The sequence below is a fragment of the Pecten maximus genome, chromosome 12 (assembly GCF_902652985.1).
Source record: "Pecten maximus chromosome 12, xPecMax1.1, whole genome shotgun sequence".
Taxonomy (NCBI): domain Eukaryota; kingdom Metazoa; phylum Mollusca; class Bivalvia; order Pectinida; family Pectinidae; genus Pecten; species Pecten maximus.
In genome coordinates, this window is record NC_047026.1 from 1,852,551 (window position 1) to 1,877,036 (window position 24,486).

General features: G+C 36.5%; 3 protein-coding genes across 5 annotated transcripts; 2 read left to right on the top strand and 1 right to left on the bottom strand.

Annotated features, from left to right (window-relative positions):
- The first annotated feature begins 3,181 nt into the window (after positions 1–3,181).
- On the top strand, positions 3,182–7,018 carry LOC117339744 (probable E3 ubiquitin-protein ligase DTX3). 2 transcript variants are annotated; one of them, XM_033901459.1, is made up of 4 exons: positions 3,182–3,314; positions 3,824–4,321; positions 5,015–5,232; positions 6,086–7,018. In XM_033901459.1, exons 2-4 carry the CDS (start codon positions 3,854–3,856, stop codon positions 6,192–6,194), a joined length of 795 nt encoding a protein of 264 aa, XP_033757350.1. In that variant the 5' UTR covers positions 3,182–3,314; positions 3,824–3,853; the 3' UTR covers positions 6,195–7,018. The 2 variants fall into 2 exon arrangements, with proteins under 2 accessions (XP_033757350.1, XP_033757351.1); XM_033901460.1 differs by lacking the exon at positions 3,182–3,314 and adding an exon at positions 3,417–3,547.
- A 2,466-nt stretch (positions 7,019–9,484) lies between these two features.
- Positions 9,485–13,593, top strand: LOC117338791 (M-phase inducer phosphatase-like). Of its 2 annotated transcripts, none has more exons than XM_033900135.1 (9): positions 9,485–9,666; positions 10,471–10,617; positions 10,752–10,838; positions 11,120–11,284; positions 11,450–11,611; positions 12,197–12,295; positions 12,441–12,571; positions 12,857–12,974; positions 13,154–13,593. In XM_033900135.1, the coding sequence occupies exons 2-9, from the start codon at positions 10,471–10,473 to the stop codon at positions 13,289–13,291; spliced, it is 1,047 nt and encodes a 348-aa protein (XP_033756026.1). In that variant the 5' UTR covers positions 9,485–9,666; the 3' UTR covers positions 13,292–13,593. The 2 variants fall into 2 exon arrangements, with proteins under 2 accessions (XP_033756026.1, XP_033756027.1); XM_033900136.1 differs by lacking the exon at positions 9,485–9,666 and adding an exon at positions 9,904–10,284.
- A 5,388-nt stretch (positions 13,594–18,981) lies between these two features.
- LOC117339702 (M-phase inducer phosphatase-like) lies at positions 18,982–24,324 on the bottom strand. Its single transcript, XM_033901419.1, has 9 exons — positions 24,319–24,324; positions 22,075–22,221; positions 21,822–21,908; positions 21,334–21,498; positions 21,013–21,174; positions 20,478–20,576; positions 20,201–20,325; positions 19,810–19,927; positions 18,982–19,559 (listed from the first exon to the last, which is right to left on the bottom strand). The coding sequence occupies exons 1-9, from the start codon at positions 24,322–24,324 to the stop codon at positions 19,422–19,424; spliced, it is 1,047 nt and encodes a 348-aa protein (XP_033757310.1). The 3' UTR covers positions 18,982–19,421.
- Positions 24,325–24,486: the final 162 nt, after the last annotated feature.

Below are 24,486 nucleotides of genomic sequence, written 5' to 3' on the forward strand. Positions count from 1 at the left end.
TCGGTGATTTTATCTAACTTACAAATAATGTTTCTTGTGAAAGTGAAATATCCTGGCGCATACATGATTTCTCAATATTATTAGCCATCCTTAAGGGTTTAATGTAACCGGTACCGGTAGGCATCGTGGTCATATCTCTATCAGATCGTGAATTCCTACTCTATTTATGAATTAACTAACCCAGTTCGTCTTAATGTACCTGACATCCAGTAGATTTTGTTAATGGAGGAAAATTATCTTTGAAAATATCAAACTTTATAGAGTCATTTGAATGTTTGATTGCAAGGAGAAGATAGTGTTCGTGCATATATAAATCAGAATTGAAGTATGTTATCGATCAGCAGCGAAATGTACATTATAGTAAGTGTTTGAAGGTATTTATAGACAGTGTAAGAGGGAATATAATTTTGTCTATATGTTTACTTACCTCCGTTTAAAAAGACAACAGTTACGATGAAGATGGAGTCGTTAGACCATTCTAATCCCCGGTTACACTGTATCGTCCTCGCAAGTCCCCACCAGTATATATGTAAATGTTAAGGTGGCCAATAACACCGCTGTATCACCGCTAAATGTCGTGTGCTAGGTATGTAAAATAGTATTTATCTAAATCCCGGCAACGCATGGAGACTATCAAACCGGCCATTGAAAAGTAACTTTAATCTTAACACGCGACCCAAAAGTGACATTTTAGAGATATTGGACTTTGAATCGAGGTCGAGAAAGGTCCAGATTTCACTTGGAATTGGTCCCTGGTAGAGTCAGAACCAAATACGGCTATAAGTATCAGTCCCGGTGCCGGTTATTTATTTTAAAACTTTGTTTGATTAAGTAATTCATTAAAGAATTCGTCAAGTTAAAGTAAACAAATTGGTGGCGTCGGCTTTTCGTCAACATCTCGATGTGTTTATTTAGAAACATTGAAAGCCTGTACGTATGTATACGTATTCGGCCAGGTATGTAAGATAACCTTTCCGTCAAATTGACTGTTATGTTCAACTGATACAGAAAATGAAGCCGTTTTTATCGCAACAACAATTAAACAACGCCGACTTTTTGTTTACTTTTTCTCTAACACCAGAGGTTTATGACGCAATACCCCCTTGTAACAAACTTAAATGTATGGTGGTACATTCAAATTTGAACAGGTACTTTTAAAAAGAAAGGAAAGAAAAAAACTAAAAAATACTGAGAAATAAACGAAAGCGTAATACTAACTTAGAATAGATGAGAACAAACAAAGATGATAAGACTAGGTGTGCCGGGGGACAAAGCGTATCGTTCTTCTCTGTCTCTCTGTCTCTCTGTTTCTCTCTCTCTCAGTCTCTCCCTCTCTCTCTCTCTCTCTCTCTTTCTCCCCAAATATAATTGTAAATATTTCAAATGTCATGTCATCTTGTATAGAAATTGTAAAAAATCATGATAATTAGGAAAGGGCTTCATATAAGTTTGAAAACTTGTGCCCAATCCTCTTGTATATATTGATACAAAATAAGATATGTTTAAATCAATTCATCGACGACACCCGCCATAAAAAGCTAGGGCAAATATCTTAATGCCAAGCTCTCAAAGCAAGAACAGGGGCTGTGACATCACAACCATCAAATATATTGACGAGTATCGAATATATGAACATCCATTTATAAAAATAATAGTCTACGTCATTATAACGACCGCAAAACTTCCCCATGGCTCTGTTCAAGTCAGAAGTTTCTTTTCACTCACAATAATGCAGGTCTCCGGCCACAATTCATTTCCCTATAATATTCTACCAAAGAAAATTCAAAATTAATATATTTCAGAATTTTGCAAAAAAAAAAAAAAAAAAAAATGGTTTCCACATCACGTTGTAGAACTATTCAAGATGAACCTACTGTGAGCTGGAAAGTACCTCATTACGTACCTTCATTTAAGAAAGAAAACTACCCCACAATATTGTGGGAAAATCCGGAAAATCACCTTATATTACAACTCAAGCCTTATAACTCCCTGTGTCTTGCCACAAAAACAGGCAAGGAAATGGTGTCAAATTAAAATTCTGTCACTAGAATAAACATTGCACTATACATATAACCTAAAATTGTGCCCATATCTGTAACAGGTAAGTCAGAATACAAAAACAACATGGAGTCGGTGCCCGTTGTGGTCAGTTTCTAAGGAAACACTAGTTCTGGCTCAGTCGGTAAGGGTGGCAATCGCGTTACCTCAGGTGAAGATCCGGGTCACGTGGTTCTACGATCCCTTCTCGTGTCGGTTTGTATTTCTCGGGAAGCTGACAAACTGACCACTCTGTGCTGTTGTGGTTTTGTTCTTGTGAAAGACACTTTGCCCTAATTGCTCTGGATGACATGCGAATGGGACTCACGTGTGTTGTTCAGTGAGGTAGTCACCAACTACAACTAGGAGACCTCACCTCAAAATTACCCTGGCTTTTCACGGGGCGATCAACCCAGCAAACAAACAAAGTTCCGTCATGTCAAGCTCAGATATTATGGTAGATCATAATGGGTTCCACTCGATGTCAATCGTCAATGTGAATACTAATATTAATATATTGTTGTTTAATAAAGTTATATGTAGGTGCGTGTGCGAGCGCGTGTCTGAATTGTATAATTACACGCTCGTGTATGAGAATATTATGTTTTTGAACATATGCTGTGTGTGTGTGTGTGTGTGTGTGTGTGTGGCTGGTGTTATTATATACACACATGTACATGTAACTGTTATTACCAAATTTAACTGTTCATTCTGTCAAATGTATTTGTATGCCTCATACATATCTTATGTGTCTGAGTGTTGAATACAATCTTGAATCTTGTTTAATCAATTAGTATCGCTATTGGAATAATTAAAAATAAATATAAATATAATTAATTGTTTCTGGTATACATCAAATACATCAACTTTGGCCAAGTAAATTAATTAATGTTCCTGTACAATATGAAGCCAGAATACATTGTAGAACCTGGCTGTCCGCTATAATTAATCGACTACAAGATGTTATCAATATAAAAAAAAGAATGGTGTTCGATAGGCATGCAGGAATTGGGGGAGCTCTAGATTTAAAGATAACGAAGGTATTAGAAACAACTATTTAAAAAAAAGAAATTAGTTTAAAAAAAATATGAGTGAAAAAATATGCTATCCGGGTATTTAATGACACGGCTTTAATATTATACTTGCAGGGGTATTTCCAGTAAAGCCGGAAGTTACGTTATTCGTTTACCCTTGTCAACTTTGTTTACTTCGGTTTACGATACTACAAAAGGAAAGTAGAAATCGTTTCTTTCATCAAAAATCATGACGTTGAACGTGTAAGTATGAAATTAATGTATTTTAAAAGTAGAAAGGAAGATCACCGTGTAAGGCAACAGATCAGCAACCGTACAACTACAGTACAGTACAGGGGAATTCTAAAATTAGATATGACGTCCTGATAGCACTTTTCGTCATCGTTGTGAAATCATCTCTGGAAAAAAAGTTTCGGGATTTGCATATTGTTACTTTAGCAGGAAAGACGGAACAAATATAACGAGGAAGGAAGATTGTACGGAAATGTAGATATGAAATAATGCACTGTTTCATAATTTCTTCCTTGTTTTCCCAAAGCTGAACTCTAATATTGAAAACGAAAGTAGACAATTCACAATGTTTCAATTGCCAGTGCTGTAAAACTTTTAATCTCCATGGTGAATGGACATTCTTTCTCTCAATTTACAAATATTTTTTTAAATTTCTATAGTGTTATTGCTACTTCAACAAATGTTGAGATTTTCATGTCTTTTTACACCGATCGATGTTCATGTATTTATTTGTGTTTCAGATTAAATCAGACAATATTTGTTCAGGTGAAATGGCGGAAGTAGCTACCATGCAACGACCGGATCACTTAGCAAACCTGCCAAACGTAGCAAACAGTAATAATTTAGGTGGTATCCGACTGCAGACTCATGGACAACGTGGAGAGGAGCCTATGGAAATAGAGGATAACCCTTGTCCGTCTGGAGCTATGGGCATTCTTGTCGGCACTCAGGGCAGTGCTCCGCACAGAGAGGAGGAAAACTGCTCAATATGTTTAGACAATTTCACAAACAAGACTGCTCTACCGAAATGTTCACATGAGTTTTGTAAGGAGTGTATAGAACAACAGTTTAAGTACAAACCATCATGTCCGATATGTGGAACTGTTTATGGTAAAATTATAGGAACACAGCCTCCCGGCCATATTAACATTCAACGTTTATCCAACGGAAACTTACCGGGATATGAACAATTTGGCATCATTTCTGTGTCTTACTCATTCCCTAATGGAGTCCAGGGGGTAAGTTTCATCAGAAATTCTTAGAATTTATTTTTGCATGTACGTATATGTATAATAGGAAGGAGTATATATATATATATGAAATAAAAACCTGAGTCTGTGTCTGGTTTCGAACTACTGACCTTTCACTCTCAAGGCAAATGTCGTACCACTAGGTTAAAGAGAAGTCCCCTTTGCCTGAGCTAGTAAGGTGACCTACATGTATTCTCTCCACCCCAACCCCCACCCCCAACCCCACCCCAAAGACAACTACTACCAAGGTTCTTTAGCTCTGAGAAAGCCCCTCCTTCTCCTATAGCTTTTACTTGGAGTGGTCCATGGCACCAAATCTGTGATAGAAAGGGGTAATGAAAAATAGCCTGCCCGTGCTGGGGATCGAACTAGCAACCTTTGGCTTTCAAGGAAAACATTTAGTGTGCATGTCACCTTTGTTAAGTGAAATTATGTTATTAGCCTAAACAATACATTGTGTATAGTCACAACAAAGTTTTGGACACATCAAAAACAAATTTGATACAAAATATCCTCTAAGCATGTAAATGTATTAATGAGTTATGAAGTTTAACTTCAGTTTCAGTTTTAGAAATATTTTATATGCTATATAATTGAGTCTTTTTTCAGTGTTATAGATATGAATAAGATGTTCTATTTATAGAATGTGCTTAAAAATTGTATTATCTGTCTGACTTGCAGCCGGAACACCCCCATCCAGGGACAAGATTTTCTGGTACCAGCAGAACGGGGTACTTTCCGGACTGTCCAGAAGGGGTCAAGGTGGTAAGATTACTTAAAGTGGCATTTGACCGTCGCCTTGTCTTCACCGTTGGAAGGTCAAGGACAACAGGAGCTGACAATGTTGTAACCTGGAATGATATACACCATAAAACAGCATTTAACGGTGGACCCCAGAAGTATGTAGTAGTTTGTGACTATCCAAATGCTCCTAACCGAAATATTTTATTCTTTTAAGCAATTTGTGTAAATTTAAGTTAAAAGAAACCAATGATTAGAAGTAGAACCCTGATGGACATGATTTTTAAAGATGAAATTATTTCAATTGAAATTGTAAATTAGCTGTTTTTGTTGTAAGTTTCAATGCTTAACAGAAAGAAAATCATTGCAAATATATATTACTTCCAAACTATAGCATGACTACATTTCTAATGAGATATTTCTTCAGAGAATATCTTTTAACCTTCATTTGAATTGTTCCTGCTGCACAGCACCTTCAAAATTTAATTGAACTTTAACTGAATTTTAGAATTATCAAAGTTTCAACAAGAAATATCTTTAAAAAAAATAAACGGCATCGTTTTAATGTTGGTGGTTATAATGTAAAACTGATGGTGAAATAAATTAACAAACTAATGTGTTTCATTACGGATAACAAAATTATATCAGTTTGAATCAGTTTTGGTGATAATAAGACTGCATTTGAATCAGGAATATAATTTATTAATGTGTCATTTGAAAAGATACATCCACTTATTCAGCTTGCATTCAATCTTATCTTTGTTTCGTTTTTATCTGCATTTTGCATTTACCGCTACATTGACCAATCACATACTTTATCTTGACCAGTAACGCCACCTGTCGCATCATATCCGGGAAAAAAAGAATATTATAGGGCTATGCAGGAAAAAATATGATTAAAATCATAATCTTCATTATAGATGTATCATTGCCTCATGCACTTTGGTTTGTGTATTTTTGGTGATGTAGGAGTTATTTCCCTTGCACTAATAAACCACTGTTGTGTTACAGTTTTGGATACCCTGACCCTACATACTTGGGGAGAGTTACAGAAGAGATTGCAGCAAAAGGCGTAACAGAGGCAGATCTAGATCATACAACCCTGAATATTATACACTAACATTGGCAGGAAATCAGATATTATGCAGTAGACCATCGCACACAATGTTTATATCAAATGACTGACTTGATATTATTGGTCAAAAATTTTGACCATACAGTTAATAATTTTTCAAGCACCAAGGAGAGGTCCAAAGGTGTGCATTGTAATTGATTTCTCAAGCCCCTGTGATAATTAGATATCTAGCATAAATATTGTATGGAGTGGGAGAGGGATGTGTGGGGTTGAGAGAGGGATGTGGGGCTGAGAGAGGGATGTTTGGGGGTTGAGAGAGGGATGTGTGGGGTTGAGAGAGGGATGTGTGGGGTTGAGAGAGGGATGTGTGAGGTTGAGAGAGGAATGTTTGGGGGTTGGGAGAGGGATGTTTAGAGTTGAGAGAGGGATGTGTGGGGTTGAGAGAGGGATGTGGGGCTGAGAGAGGGATGTTTGGGGGTTGAGAGAGGTATGTTTTGGGTTGTGAGACTAGGAGAGGGTTATGTGGGGTTGGTAGAGGGATGTGGAGGGTTGAAAGAAACGATAAATGCTATTTTCGATTAATTGCCATAACATTTGTACCTAGGAGAGTATGCTATTACATAAAATGTACCTGAAGTAAATTTCCACCAAGTAACTTTTGTTTCTCTGCAATATGTACAGTTTATTTCATATCTGAATTGCCATATCTGAAAAAAGTATTCATAAGGAATCGATTTCAGTTATGACTTACCATGCTGTAAATTTCTACACAGGTTGTATGTCTCTACTAGATAGGGACAACTTCGTGTGGTTGTTCAGTGATGATTGTAATGTAGGTATGCTGCTAAAATTAAATACTATTTTTGTGACCTTTGTTTTGTCTTCTGTTTGAGAAATGTATTAACAATATGAGTATAAATGTTAGCACGCACCCTGAGTCACAAACCCCAGATTTATATCAATAGCTATCCAATCAAAACAGTTCACCATTAATCTTGGGAAGGCGTGAACTTAAGACAAAATATAAATGCACCCTTTATTTCAACACAATTTGAAAGTTGGATACCGTAAAGCCAAAAAATGAATTCAACTGCACCCTGCATCATAGAGCTACATGTATTTCGTCCTTCTAGGACTCGTCAGTGATGTTAAGGACAGCATATAGCTGTTTCGTCCTTTCTAGGACACGTCAATGATGCTAGGGACAGCTAGAGCATACAGCTGTTCCGCCCTTCTTGGACTTGTCAGAGATGCTAGGAACATCATACAACTGTTTCGTTCTTTTATGACTCGACAGTGATGTTAGGGACATTATACAATTGTTTAGTCCTTCTAGGACTCGTCAGTGATGCCAGGGACATCATACAGCTGTCTCGCCCTTCTTGGACTCGTCAGTGATGCTAGGAACATCAAACAGCTGTTTCGTCCTTTTAAGACTCGTCAGTGATGCTAGGGACATCATACAGCTATCTCGTCCTTCTATTCCTAGTCAGTGATGCTAGGGACATCATACAGCTGTTTCGTCCTTTTAGGACTCGTCAGTGAGGTTAGAGGACATCATGCAGATGTTTCATCCTTCTAAGACTCATCAGTGATATTAGGAACATCATACAGCTGCCAAATGACTCCCAAGGGCTTGAGGAGCGGGGCAAAAAAAAGGTCAAAATAACTGAAATTTCAAAAAACTTCTTCTCAAGACGCAAGTAAGGTAGAATAAACTCTTAATAGTTGGAAGGGTCTTGAGTTGTTTTACCAAAATTGCGAATTTCATGACCTTGGCGTCTCGTGGTGCCCCAGGGGAGGGGATAGACTTTACTTTAGTTTGTATAGGGATATCACATTTTTGGTTATCATTATTTTGATTTCTACTGGAATTCATTCTAACTTGACTTACATTATCAGCTTTGGATGACAGTTTGATGGTGTGCATATGTTGGCCCTGACTGATCCCCAGGGGCTTAAGGGCGGGCCATAAAGGGTCAAATTAAGTGAAATTTCAAAAATCTTCTCCTCAAGACCTAAATAGGGTAGACTCAAATAATAGATGGATGGGTCTTAGGTGTTTTACTAAAATTGTGAATTTCATGACCCTGGGGTTTCACGTTTGTCCCTATGGCCTATGGAGGGGGGGGGGGGGGGGGGGGGGGGTACATTATATTATAGTTTACATAGAGAAATTATTTTTTACTCTCATTTGTTTGATTTTTATTGGAATTCGTTCCAACAGTGTTAACATTATCAGAATTAGATGACAACTTAATGACATGCCCATGTTGGCACTGACTGACCCCCTGGGCTTACGGGCGGGGCCAAAAAAGGTCAAATTAGCTGAATATATTCCAAAAGTCGGGTGGTCGTTAAGGCCCATGGGCCTCTTTTTACTATAAACATATTCTGCATTTCTTATGTATATACTTGGGTTAAATAAAATTGAATGGAAAAAGTGCCCACAATATGTAAATCTGAGAAACATTTCGAAGACTTTTCTAATAAAATCACTCAAATACTGTTGGGCTTGATAAAAAAAATCTTTGTCGAGATACAATTGCTAAGAGTTATTTGGTGGGAGCCATACCTGACCAAAACCTAAAGCATATAGTAACTCCTTTACACAGTATACCATATTCAAACATAAACCAGTGTTTTTACTTAATAAAGATTCAAAATAAAAATGATCTTGTCAAGCAGTTTGAACCAAAATTTTATAATCCTAATTAGTATATAGGTCTCCGTCCTATATCTTCTTGTATATTCTAAAGGAAAACGACCAAGTTTCTAGAATACCATTACAGTATTTTTTTTTTAAATTTTTTTTACTAAAATGAAAATATACATTTGGTAAGATTTAATTTTAATTCCTTTTGCCCTAACTCTTTCGGCGAGCGCCTCACTTCATAAGAATAAAACATAATACTGCTTACGTAAGTATCAAACAAACTCAACATGGTTTTACAATTTAGATTCATATTTGAACATTAAGAAATTAAAAAAATAAAGCAAATATATTGATAAGACCAAGTTGTGAAGTTAAACTAATACTGCTCTGATTTCCGTAAAATAAACTCTACCTCGGTGATTGGTACAGGTGAGAAATGGTGATCGATATCGATTACCGATACTGTTAACTCGATAACGAGGCTCCCGGTGAGAAAGAACCAGACAATTAGCGAGTTAATTAATTACAGACACGCGCTCCCTCCAACGACTGGTGATTCGGTAATTAATATCCAAGCGTGTTAATTACCGCCGGAAGGTGAGCAGTGGTCAGTTTCACAGGTATGTTGACCGCTATAATGAAGTAAGTTAAGGCTCCCGTCCTCCTCACGAGAGTATTGTCACATGACTGAGTAAATTTTGTGCCCCATGTATTATATATACAGCAAACGACCCTCACTTAAACATCATATCTTAATCATTTTTCTACACAGAAATATTGGATTTCTAACTATTTCAATTGACATCGAAGAATTATTTTCCACGCAGCACCAGTGAAAGGCAAAAAAGAACTGACGAAAAGGTTTTTATTTATCTATTTATTTATTTATTTATAAAAGAAGTTATAACGTGTAAAGATGGTTTCAATAGAGACGAAAGATGTAATTCTTAAAGAAGAAATAGGTATTTTGAATGAAAGTTAGCTGATATAAGATCTAATCATCTTAATAACAAAATTAATCTAATTAAAAAAGAAATACTTATATAGAGACGGAGGTAAATATAACACCTGCTTGGGGACGGAATATTTGATATTAACCAGTTAAGATCTATTTGAAAAACCACGTTGACAGCTTGCAATGTTCATATCAAGAGTGGGCGTTGTTACCTGACCAGCCCCGCCCACCATTCTACACGTGTAAACATGTAACTGTATATGGCACTTTGATCCAAACTGTCAGAGTCTGTCAGATAAGTTTCCAAACAACCCTACAATATCCGTTTGTAACCAGCGTGGGCTTTTATGTCAGTTTTATGGCATCTAAGAGGCGATGTCAATATCCGATCTAGAAACAGAGGCATATAGACTATATACGCCCATGGATCTAAAAAAACATTGTTGTAAGATAATGAATTGGCGAATACATTTATATACGATTCCGCCATTTATGTACAGATAGAATATTTATAGTGACCAGAGGTAAGGGTATTCAAGAGGACGCGAATATATTCAAATTCACTCCTGGATGTAAAAAGAATAGGTTCACATTTGACAGGAACATCAGTAGATCACCGAATCTTTGATAACTTCTCCCCGATATGAATTTGACGCTTTTGCATGTATGTATATATATATATATTGTGATGATTTCGTTTTCTATACCAGATGGATTCACCTTTGACCTTTACCCCGTGTCGCAGCCTTGACTTTGATGCCGACGAGGTGAAATCCCTGATGACCCCGGAAGTAAAGAAAGACTTACGTCACCTTTTCGATGACGAGGATTCTGGGCTTGGGATGGATGATGGGAGGGTAAGTCAAACATTGATAATAAACTTATTATAATTTTGAATTTACATGTAGACGTTTGGCGGATTCCAAAATAAGATGTGATTATTAATAATATAAATGTTATCTTATAAATAATGAAATATTTGTGTTTGCAGCTCTCCCCAGAAAGCGACCAATTGTCAGAGTTATCGCCCTTTAATCTAACTTCGATCCTGAACTTGTCAGACTTCAGCAATGAAAAGGTACGCATATACCATCATACATGATAACAATGACGAACTCTGTGATAATGTAACCCCATTTCACATAAAATAAACTATATGTATATATTGTTTTGGATGTATTATAAATATCTTCATCAAGATTCCTCATCGAGATTAACAATATCCAGATAAAGTTACTATTCAGACGCAATGACTGTTGCCTATTGTACAATGAGATTGAACGTCAAACGGACTTTACTAAGACTTATTTTTATTTGCTCGACAGTTGTACGTGTTCACAACTTCTTAAATTATTCCAGTTTCAGACCAGGAAGAAACAAATTCACAAACCAGACACGGGATTCATACGGTCACAGTTGTCAGGCAAGCGTCCACGAGATGAAGATGACGATTCGTCAACTCCCTCATCTAAGGCACAGAGGAGAGGAGAGGCGGTGTTCACTAGGAGGTCACTGTCGTTTGGGGTAAGTTTGAAAACAAAGCATCATTAAATAAATAAATAAACAAATGAATGAATAAATAAAATCGTACGTAAATACAAGTTAAGCAAAATATTTGTGTTATTAGCCGAAAAAAACATATGAAAACATCCTTTTAGAATAACCATCAACTATATATGTTATTTTTAGGACATGTCTATGACGTCACAAGAGACCAGAGCCAATGACGTGAGGGATGCTGTAGACCGTTTGGTGGAGGAGGAGGATTTGATAGGGGACGGGACTGACACGTTTTGTCTGCCGACCATCAGGGGAAAACACCAGGACCTCAAATCTATCTCGGCTGACACGGTATGTGAATTGTATTTATTTGGCGGTTTTTTTGTTTTTGTTTTTATTATTTGTTTTTTGTTTGTTTTTTATTCTCTCCCACATTCTTGTTCGTCTGAAACAACACACTGAAATTATTTTGACGCTCACACATCTTAGCTATATTGTACTTCACAAGAAACTCCCTCAACGCTAGTACTATTTTCTGTCTTAAAAGATTTTATCATGTCATATTCGTCATATCAAATTTAATAACAATTGATTTCAGACTTTGAATCTGTCGACTTATGAATGTGTGTACCGTGATGAATGCTATTTAGAACATTTGACCTCAATATGTCGAATGTTGAAATATCAGATTTCTCCTACCCCCACTTGGAATGGTTTCTGGTTTTGTATTGTTTAACGTCCTATCGACAGCTACGTTCATTTGAATTGAGTTTCAATTGAATCAAAACGCGATTAGGTTGATCTCATATCTTCATAGGTATAAATAAAATTGTCGACATTTGTGATAATTATTTAGATATTGGATGAGTGTAGCTATAGCCAAGTATTTAAACTGATTGAAGTCCGAGTTTTAATATTGTCATATTGTTTTATCAGATGGCTGACGTTTTGACCGGAAGGTATGATGACGTCATCAGGTGTTACCGCATCATTGACTGCAGATACCCGTACGAGTTCAATGGAGGTCATATCAAGGTCAGTATCGTACAGCATCAACAGCTACACAGAAGGGGGGATAACTTAACGATAAAATAGCTGGAGTAATATTTAAAATCTTAATGGTGAAAAAAAGAAATATTAAAAGTAGTGTTGTTGTAACGAGCCTTGTTTTCATCTACAGCACGCGGAAAACATGTACACACGTGACCAGGTCCAGCAGTTGCTCCACGACAGACAGAGTTGTGACGTCACCGGAAAGAGAAATATCCTCATCTTCCACTGCGAATTCTCCTCAGAGAGGGGGCCTAAAATGTAAGTGTATTTGTCACTTGCTAAAGTTGTAAATTCAGTGTCGTACAGTTGTTTGTTGGCACCGGCGAAAGCCGACAGTGTCGAATATTGAGAGGCGTGCGTTCCGCAAATTCGATGTAAAATGTATTTCACTAATAATAAACAATATATTTACACGATACCTCTTTTTTAAATACCACTGTTACTGACACAAAAATCATAGTTTTGAGAGCAATGTAAATCGCTAATTAATGCCAAAAGTAGAAAATGAACAATCATATAAGGACAATTCATTTTTGTTATTAGGATGCGTTTCCTAAGGACACAGGACCGTGCCCAGAACGAGGCTAACTACCCGGCCTTGACCTACCCGGAAGTGTACCTTCTGGACGGCGGATATAAGTCATTCTACTACACAGACAAGGTAGGTAATCCAAAGTTACAGTTTCACCGGAAGTCAGATATGAGTTATGTCCCTTCTCTGTAAATTTCGCTCAGGTCTACATTAATTTAAGCACGAGACACGTAATTGTATCAAACCAGCAAATAAATATCTTCTTTGCTAGTAACAAGTAACAAATATCTTATGTTTTCTTCCCACAGACTTTGTGTAACCCCATGGAGTACAAACCAATGCTACACCAAGGTCACTGCGATGATTTACGTCACTTCCGGTCTCGATCCAAATCCTGGACAGCGGGCGAAAAACAGAAGAAAACAGCCTCCCGACTTCGCTTCTGAACAATACAAACAGGATAACTCCAGTTAGTTTCATGACATGGACACAAATCATGCGGTGAAAAACTATGACCGACAATTAGCCATAAAACGGAAGTGACGTATTCTTGTTGAAAGGATTGGGATTAGGGTACAAAATGTCATTTGTACTATTTCATGATATGCTAATATTAATCATTCGTGTTGTTGATTATCATTGGACAATGGAGCCTTGACACATTTAAAAATGTGTTGAACGAGTGCTAGACATTTAAAGTGCTATATGTGTTGTTCATGTATATAGTTGTGTCGACAATATAACTGTTGTCATGTAATCTAATAATGACTAGTCATGCAATAAAAACATTAATAAAAATGTAAACTTTATTTGTTTTACGGCAATTGCTAAAACGGGTATATCAACTGATATTGATATCAAGCTTGTTGGATTTGATAGAATTGCGCGAGGTGGGAGGAAACCGGACCGGAGTACCTGGGGGGGGGGGGGGGGGGGGGGGGGGGGGGGGGGGGCACGTGATGACCCCATACCTTTGTTTTCACGTCCGATCGGAGAATCGAACCACGGTCGCCTAGGTAAAAGGCAAGTGTGTAAACATCCTTTAATGTCTTGTTTACACATATAAGAAATCGCCAAACAAACGGCAACACATTTGTCAATCTATCCCTCCGGCACCAAGTCTCCTTACGCTGATGTATATCAAGGTATTGAACTACTGTTGCAAATACTAGTTAAGTTTATCTACTAAAGCGTGATTTTACGTAAAACTTAAAAGGATGAACACCGATCTCGATGGCATTGTTAACGTAGGTGAAATCAGTGAGCCGTTGTCACAAGCGTGCGCAACAAAGTATGTTGAGAATGTCATCAAAGTCCCTTGTATTGGATACGGTTGATGTGGGAATTCATGATGAACAATATTAACGACAACTGTTAGTGTCCTTAACCCCTACTCAACTCGAGCAGAACTCGAGCGACGCATGCGTGCATATGTAGGTGTCTCGTCATAAAGCCTTGCTCTGTCGAATCCCTCACCCAAATTGGCACACAAAACGAACAAGGAACAAAGAAAAAAATCCAAACGCTTCCGAAAAGTATGCCAAAAGTAAATAAATAGCAGAAAAAAAATTGAAACGCTTCCAAAAAGTATGCTAAAAATAATTAAACGGAAGAAAAAAATCCCGATAAAGAGAAGAAAGCAAACACAGAAGAATGCCCCTATGTTCAACGCACATATTAAGGAAATAATAGTCAACCAGTCAAAATATAGTAGTAAGCATTGTCTGTTTATCAAACGGATGGGCTCTCTTTAAAATAGCGTCACTGAACAAACTAGGTGCCAAGTTAGATTTCGAAATCAAAACAGAAATTGACATTGTGAGAATCGATATAATGTGAAATATAGAAAAGGAATTCGCATGCAAGTTAAGAGACATAAATTATTTCAATCTGTAGCTACAGTACATTATACTCTTACTACACTAGGGGACGTCAAAACAGGCCTTGAAGCATTCACACCGAAACAGCCTACACCGCCACACATAAACATTTTATCTGCCCGACTTTTATCCCTCTGACTGGTATCGGTTAATTATGTTTCAAAAATGCTGAACAAAAAATCTATTTGATTACCTGAACGTATTGTTAACGAAAAACACTCTTTACCTGTATTTCTACTTTAATTTGTGAAGTGATTTAATGAACTTAAGGCTCTAAATATGTTTTTTAAAATTTTGATTGGTATTCTATACTTCTAAGTATGCCTTTTTCGTCTGCGGAACTTTCTTTCAGCATCATGCGTCGGCTAACGACACCTGTGATCAACCATGGACGGATAACTAATGTCCTGTCTGGCATTGTTACATGCGTATCGCCACAACTCCGTAGATTTAGACATAGTGGTGACCAAGTTTGTTGAAGCAAAACAAAGACGATTGACATTTGTATCGTAACCAATTCAAGATTGCCCCGGTAGTTATTGAAGACACTATCAATCCATCGTATGTTAAAATACACGCCTTTGTTTCCATATATAATACCTGTACACGACATTTATATGTTTTCTCACCTGTAGTAGTCATATACGTGTATAGACATTTTGTATGATAAATATTCCAGAATTTCTCTTTAGTATACACGATATCTATAATCATTATATGACTTACATCATATCACAGAACATTAGTCATGACTTTTACGGTATGTTTTGGTAATATGTCTTTAAATTTCTTGTAAAAAATGTTATCAAATTTCCCCTTATCATCACAAATCTAGCTTCAACTCCCTCCGAGACTAGCGAGGCTCTATTTGGCTCTTCAGCGCGATTCGGTGACATATTTCTGCCTCGTGAAATCGGTAAGGAAAATGGCTACCTTGTAAAACGAGGCCGTGTCGTACAAAAACATTTCTCTACTCGCCATCTTGACGATAGAAGCTCAAACCCAGACAGACGATAACAATGATAGTCGTACAAATAAAAACACAGACAACTCTGAACAAGGTCATGATTACTATCGCGGTTCAAGGACAAATAACCTTACTACAACAGCCAATCAGCATGCAATATCAGGAACTCATGTGCATATTCCAGCTCAATTGAACACTACGACACACCACGTGACAATTTCCGAGATAGTGATAGGCCAGCGAATATGTACATGTACGAGATAATAAGGTCAACACACATTTCAAACTACACGCAGAATCAAAGTACTGTATGCACTGTAATACAGAAACTTACTAAAGTAATAAAGTTTGTTCGGTATAGTCGTATAATTTTCTTTTGAATATGACGATATGACGCGAAAGGTGGCGTTAGTGGTCAAGATGAAGTATGTGATTGGTCAATGTAGCGGTAAATGCAAAATGCAAAATGCAAATATGCAGTTAAAAACGAAACAACATTAAGATTAAATGCAAATGACACATTAATAAAATTATATTACTGATTCAAATGCAGTCTTATTATCACCAAAAATGATTCAAACTGATATAATTTTTTTATCCGTGCTGAAATGCATTTATTAATTAGTTCGTTAATTTATTTCACCAGCAGTTTTACATTATACTAGTAACCACCAGCATTAAAACTATGCCGTCTATCCCTTTTAAAGATATTTCTTGTTTTTGTGTGTTACGGGTATATCAGCAATTTCCAGTCTTCATTTAACAGGAATGTTACCGTTTTATTCATATCTGTTATCGGATTGGACATGTACAAGTTAAGGTTCATGTAAATAGCATGTCCCGTGATATTTTACAGCCGTATACAATTCCCACTCTTTCCTTTTACTCCATACTGTACCCACTCTATTCAATTTCCTATCTGTTCTCGTCAGCTGAAAGGCCGTAAGGCCGTAATAGTGGACGTAAAACCCGTTAAATAAATAGATGCATTGTAACAGAAATAACTCGATCTATTGTTAGTGTAGGGGCCGCGGTGGTCGAGTGGTTAAGGTGTCCCGACACTTTAACACTAGCCCTCCACCTCTGGGTTGCGAGTTCGAAACCTACATGGGGCAGTTGCCAGGTACCGACCGTAGGCCGGTGATTTTTCTCCGGGTACTCCGGCTTTCCTCCACCTCCAAAACCTGGCACGTCCTTAAATGACCCTGGCTGTTAATAGGACGTTAAACAAAAAGCAAACCAAATTATTTCGGAAATGCAAGTTTCAGGAGAACAAAGCAAGCTCATGTGAATGACACATATTGCACAAAATAACCATGCCGTTATGCTCACAAGTGTCTATAGCAGCTAGTAGATATGTTTGTTTGACCGGATTTGATTTTATAAATGCATACACATTGATTCTCTTTTGACCTTAAACGCAGATGGCGGTTGTGAATAATATTACACAGATATTGCATATAGGGAGACATTTCAATCATCAAAAAAAAATCTTATTAAACATTATGAAGAACTCTTAACATAGCATTGGGATTGTTTTCAAATAAACTTTTCGGAAACACAAACGCATCTACCAACTAAACCAACAACAAAATCAGGGGAACGAACTCAAAGTAATAACTCTTGTAATTTTTGGCGGGAATTAGTTCCGATTGGCATACTTAATGAAGGGAAACATTAAATGAATGGAGACTGTAGATGACAACGGTAGCGATGCGACCATATTTTGTCACAACTTTGTAGGAGATGAATTTCACTACTTATTCAAATGTACAGACATGATGATGGTGAAGATGAGGGAGAAATACATCTTTATACCCAGGGTCACGATATTGATACAATGGCGTGCTTTGATAACAGATTGAAAAAGTCATACTGGTCAAATGTGTTAAATTCTTAATTTGTGTACAATTGTATTTCAGAACTCATGTGACCGATAAGGCCCATGGGCCTCTTGTTTATATTAAATGGACGGTATCCTGAGATTTTTATTTTGTAAAAGAAGAGGTGTGAACATACTTAAAAGTTTTATTTAAAAAAGTGATACACTTTCTGTAAATTAAGAAATGTTTAATAAGTGAGAAAAAACGACTTCTAAAACCAAAGGTAAAATCAAACATGAACGAATTCTTTGCCTAATTCTATTTCATATCGTCATCGTCCGGAATCTTGTAAACAACGTGAATGCCCATGCGCGCTACCGAAAATGAGGATATTATAACAAAACTATTGGATCCCCAACCCAAGTTCAATGTTATATATCAGAAGAGTCCATATCCATATAGGGAAAATTACGAAAGTTGTGAAAATGTCTAACTCCAGCGAAATACGTTGTAACAGACTATTGTCCCTCGCGAATTTTAATTTCATTGTCGCGAATCTCTTTCCATCCATGGTATGTGTTGAAGAATTCTGTTATGGCATTTTATATACTAAATATACGATAACCTGAGTGTCTTTAATTATTGTTATTGACAGAAACCTATCTTTTTATCCAGGAATTTGTTGAGCGTACTTCTAGATCGTCGACTTCGATATGATACGATTCCGCAAATCAACCACCAATAAATGTTAAAGGAAAATAAAAAAAAAAAAACAAAAAAAAACAAAAAACAAAAACAAAAACAAAAAACAAAAACAAAAAAGAGTGTCCGTTTGCTGAGTCTCTTGGGTGCCGGGGTAGTTAATGTCAAAAAAAAAGAGCAGGGGCCCAAGGCCAGCACCATGTGGGTTGTTCATCACGACTCCCAATGGCTCGGTACACAGCCAGCACGGTTAAATCCTATATAGCTACTGTTTATTGTCATGGAATGTTGATACGCCACCGCTGAATAGCCTTACATCAATTTATACTGGTGTGGAGCGAGTCAAAACAGAGATTGTATCAACAATTCCATGTATCGTACCAGGAAGTTTAGTCGCGTATCTGATTGGACGGGAAATATTTGATTTTTTTTTTTTTTAAAGACACAAATCATCGGAGAGAGACGAGTGGTAAAATGTTATGACAGTGGCGTTTAGAAATCAGCTCGGCTATTGATATAGCATATTCATTTATACGACCCCATGATCCTTACCTTGGCGACAATGATAAAAACCTTATCCGGAATGGTGCAATGTTTTTGAATCAATATGTATACAGAACTGAAAATTTAAAAAGATTGTAATATCTCAGTACGTATTTAAATCTCGAAATAAAAGTACGGTCGTACATTGTAATTTATAAGATACTTCTGACTTACAAATGTTGTTTTCTTGTTGTGCTTGTGAATAAATAAACAGAGAAGTATTTTGATTTAAAAATGAATTTATTAGTATTCTCCATGTGACAGCAATTATCAAACAAACGACAATAATATATATATATACACAATAATACCTATATAGCACTTAAGTAGATAGCACTCCAACACAACACCTTGACGTGTGTCCCTTCAATTATAACACAAATATAGTCAATGAAACTAGCATTTCTTCACACGACAGCAATAATTGGTCCTGTCCTCAGAAATTATGATATAACATACAATGTACATGCTGTGATTTGTCGCGATACTGTTGCGATTCCGATAACCAATGTTTAACTAGAAAATGTCCGTTTTCATTTTGACGTTTCTTCATGTATTTCATCTGGTAGCCCCAGGTAATATATACCCGTCCATTATATTGACTTTCAGACTATCAAACATAACCTGTCTTGTGTCGTGCAAGTTTTTCTTTTTTAAATGATCAGAAGCGAAGTCGGGAGGCTGTTTTCTTCTGTTTTTCGCCTGCTGTCCAGGATTTGGATCGAGACCGGAAGTGACGTAAATCATCAGAGTGACCTTGGTGTAGCATTGGTTTGTACTCCATGGGGTGGCACAAAGTCTGAGGGAAGAAAAAAAAATCGTTTTTTACTTTAACGTAAAGAAGCATGATTACTTACACGATCAATTATTTGTTCTTTTTTTAAATTTAAGTTTTGTTGTAAAAAGCACAGATAAAAAATGTACATGTGAAGTTATATGGAGTCGCCTTTTAGGGTTTTAAGTAAAAACAAAAACAGATGTATAAGGTTGGGTGAAAAATCCTTCATGATAATTTTTATTTTTGTTTTATTATGATTACTATTACTTACCTTGCCTGTGTGGAAGAAAGCCTTGTATCCGCCGTCCAGGAGGTATACTTCAGGATAGGTCAAGGCCGGGTAGTTAGCCTCGTTCTGGGCACGGTCCTGTGTCCTTAGGAAACGCATCCTGGCAACAAAATGAAATGAAATTACATTCTTTTATTTGTAAAATTCAAATGATATCTATACATGTTAAAACAAAACTTGTAGCGAAATACGTTTTTTTTCTAAATATGTACGTAATTTGCTTCCTAAAACACATGCAATAACACTACTATTAGGTCAGAATTGCGTGACGTCATGCTATTATTTAGCACTAAAAACTCGAACATTTAACTTAAACATCTGAAATATTGTGTGTCCGGTTTCTCTAATTTCCAACCCGTGAAAATAAACTTACATTTTAGGCCCCCTCTCTGAGGAAAATTCGCAGTGGAAGATGAGGATATTTCTCTTTCCGGTGACGTCACAACTGTCGTGGAGCAGCTGCTGGACCTGGTCACGTGTGTACATGTTCTCCGCGTGCTGTAAATAATAACAAGGTTCGTTACAACAACACTAAAAACAAACACAAATATTACTTTATTTCTCCATTTAGATTTGAGATATTACTCCAGCTATTTGATCGAGACGTTCTTCCCTCCTCTGTGTAGCTGTTGATGCTGTACGATACTGACCTTGATATGACCTCCATTGAACTCGTACGGGTATCTGCAGTCAATGATGCGGTAATTCCTGATGACGTCATCATACCTTCCGGTCAAAACGTCAACCATCTGACAAAAGAATACAACACTGTTAAAAATAACATAAATACTTACACTTTGAATAAAAAAATATATATGAACACTATTCAAATTAAATTATCATTTTTTTCTTTCTTTATTTAAGCAATATCACGATGTTTATTGTGATGAACTTAAGATGGCTCATAAGCGTAAATATAATATTAATACGAATTTATGAAGAAATTGCATTGTTTTCTGAAGACTAGATTGAGAGAGTTTTGAATTTCATATTTTGTTTTTCAATCTGATTTTTCAAAGACCGAAATTGATTACTGCCATTCAGTAGAGCCGATTGGTCCTATCAATAAAGGACAGCTAAACAGACATGCGCATCCTGGCTGTATGTGTATTGTTTCAGACAACAAACAAACAAACAATCAAACAGCCAAGAACACAATAAACGAAACAAATACAATTCACGTACCGTGTCAGCCGAGATAGATTTGAGGTCCTGGTGTTTTCCCCTGATGGTCGGCAGACAAAACGTGTCAGTCCCGTCCCCTATCAAATCTTCCTCCTCCACCAAACGGTCTACAGCATCCCTCACGTCATTGGCTCTGGTCTCTTGTGACGTCATAGACATGTCCTAAAAATAACATATATAGTTGATGGTTATTCTAAAAGGATGTTTTCATTTGTTTTTTCAGCTAATAACACAAATTTTTGCTTAACTTGTATTTACGTACGATTTTATTTATTCATTTGTTTATTTATTTATCTAATGATGCTTTGTTTTCATACTTACCCCAAAAGACAGTGACCTCCTAGTGAACACCGCCTCTCCTCTCCTCTGTGACTTAGATGAGCGAGTTGACGAATCGTCATCTTCATCTCGTGGACGCTTGCCTGACAACTGTGACCGTATGAATCCCGTGTCTGGTTTGTGAATTTGTTTCTTCCTGGTCTGAAACTGGAATAATTTAAGAAGTTATGAACACGTACAACTGTCGAGCAAAGAAAAAATAAGTCTTACTAAAGTCCGTTTGACGTTCGATCTCATTGTACAATAGGCAACAGTCATTGCGTCTGAATAGTAACTTTATCTGGATATTGTTAATCTCGATGAGGAATCTAAATGAAAATATATATGATGCATCCAAAACAAAATATACATATTGTTTATTTTATGTGAGATGGGGAAACATTAAAAGCAGTTAGCAAGGCTTTCTCGACTCTTCCTCCTTCCTAATACAGTGATCATCTTTGTTATCATGTATGATGCTGTAAAATTACCTTTTCATTGCTGTAGTCTGAAAAGCTCAGGATCGAAGTAAGTTTAAAGGGCAATAACTCTGACAATTGGTCGCTTTCTGGGGAGAGCTGCAAACATAAATATTCCATTATTTACAAAATAACATTTATTAGGGTATTATTAAATTATAAAAAGTCACATCTTCTTTTGAAATCTGCCAAACGCCTACATGTAAATTCAGAATTCCAATTTAACTTAATTAAATGTATGATAACTTATCAATGATTTACATACCCTCCCATCATCCATCCCAAGCCCAGAATCCTCGTCATCGAAAAGGTGACGTAAGTCTTTCTTCACTTCCGGGGTCATCAGGGATTTCAACTCGTCGGCATCAAAGTCAAGGCTGCGGCACGGGGTAAAGGTCAAAGGTGAATCCATCTGTGATAGAAAAAAACATCCTCATAACCGCTATACAATGTACATAAAAAAGTGTCATTTTCATGTTGGAATCAAAATACTATTTCTGTGAAATGCAAAATTTGGTCTGATATATGTAGATACACAATGTAGTATCATTTTCAAGTTTTGGGAGAAATATAACGCAAACTTTCTGACCATCTTCATACTTGCCTCTAGTTTCAATAAATAACGGTTCTGCACGTGAATGGCAGTCTGTGCTTGGAAGGTTACCGTTGTCAACACATCTTAACATTTAGAACACGTATTGACAACTCAACTTCATCTAAGTATACCTGCCATTAACACACAAGCTGGTTACACGAATAAACGAACGTCGCTCAGTTGTTTACAAAACATTGGTTCCATTTGTCTGAGATAGTCTGACAGTTTGGGTCAATCAAAGTGACACACACCTGTACATACATGTAGTAGGGTGGGCGGGGCTGGTCAGACAGCAAATCACTTTTGAAATGAACATTGCAAGTTTTCATGAAGAATTTCACGTGTATAACTGAAGTGTTGAGAGTTTTAAATAAATAAATAAATAAATAAATAAATGAATGAATGAATGAATGAATGAATGAATAAATGAATGAATGAATAAATAAATAAATAAATAAATAAATAAATAAAAAGATAGATAAATAAATAAATAAATAAAATCAAACCTTTTTGTCTTTCTTTGGTGCCGCGTGGAAAATAATTCTTCGATATCAATTGAAATAGTTAGAAATCCAATATTTCTGTGTAGAAAGATAATTAAGATATGATGTTTAAGTGAGGATCGTTTGCTGTATATATAATACATGGGACACGCAATTTACTCAGCCATGTGGCAATACTCTCATGAGGAGGACGGGAGCCTTAACTTACTTCATTATAGCGGTCAACATACCTGTGAAACTGACCACTGCTCACCTTCCGGCGGTAATTAACACGCTTGGATATTAATTGCCGATTCACCAGTCGTTATAGGGAGCGCGTGCCTGTAATTAATTAACTCGCTAATTGTCTGGTTGTTTTCCCACCGGGAGCCTCGTTATCGAGTTAACAGTATCGGTAATCGTTATCGATCCACCATTTCTCACCTTTTCCGATAGTCGAGGTAGAGTGTTTCTTCTTCTTCTCTTACTTTTTATTTACTGAATATAGAGTTTGGATCAATATTATTTTAAAGAGTATGGTAACATCGTCGTTTTGTAATATTTTCTTTCGCTTTCTCTTCCGCTCAATAAAACACGAAATAAAATCCGTTCAAAATTCACTTCGTATATATATATATACAACGTATATGAATATAATATAAATATAACTTAAAAAATACCTGTTGGTAAAGCATAAGCGCTTTCATCTTAAAATCTTCAGATGCTTTACATCTTAGTAAACATCTCTGTAACCATATGAGGCTGCTTGTGTAAGTTTATATACTTACCGGACACTGAGGACCATACAATTTTGATATATATTTTTTAAGAATCGCCGAGATGTGACGAAAGCGTTAAAGACGTGTTGTCGATTTTTTTAGTTTTTTGTTTGTTTTCGTTTTCTTTATGTATTACTTCGTCCGTAGGACCAGAGACATATATAGATATGTCTCTGGTAGGACCTATACTTAACTATTTTATTATATCTATATATATTCATAACAGAACGAACTATGACAGGGAATTCATATCTTTACCATCGGATCACCAACACATAGTGTATATGATACATTGTGTGAATTATTAGATACATATATATAACATAGTAACACAAATGACGAAGGAAGACAACTTTTTGACTCGTGCCCTGACCGGGACTCGAACTAACGATCTACGGCACCCAATCGCCTAGCCAGAAATACCCGCGTAATGAGATGATTAATTCACAATACTGATGTCCATCCTGTTTTACCATGTATCATTGTTATCCATTTGTTAATGTTCATATTCTATGCACTGTACTGTTTATGAGAATAAACAATCGCATTGTCATTGCGGCTAAAAAAAAGAACATTTCAGTGGCGCAGTGATGGTCGGCCCGATATCATGTCATGATCAGAGTGACAAGTCGTCTATTAGATACTTTGGATACCTGCATCGTTTATATAAGGTATATACATTGGTTCAAATATATTTTTAAGTGCAAATATACAAATGGGGTCAGACTCAAGTTTAAAACTTATAATCCGTCTTCTCTCGAAAAACATAAATGGTTAAATATATACATATGACCGCAAATTAAAAAAAAAACAATGATGAT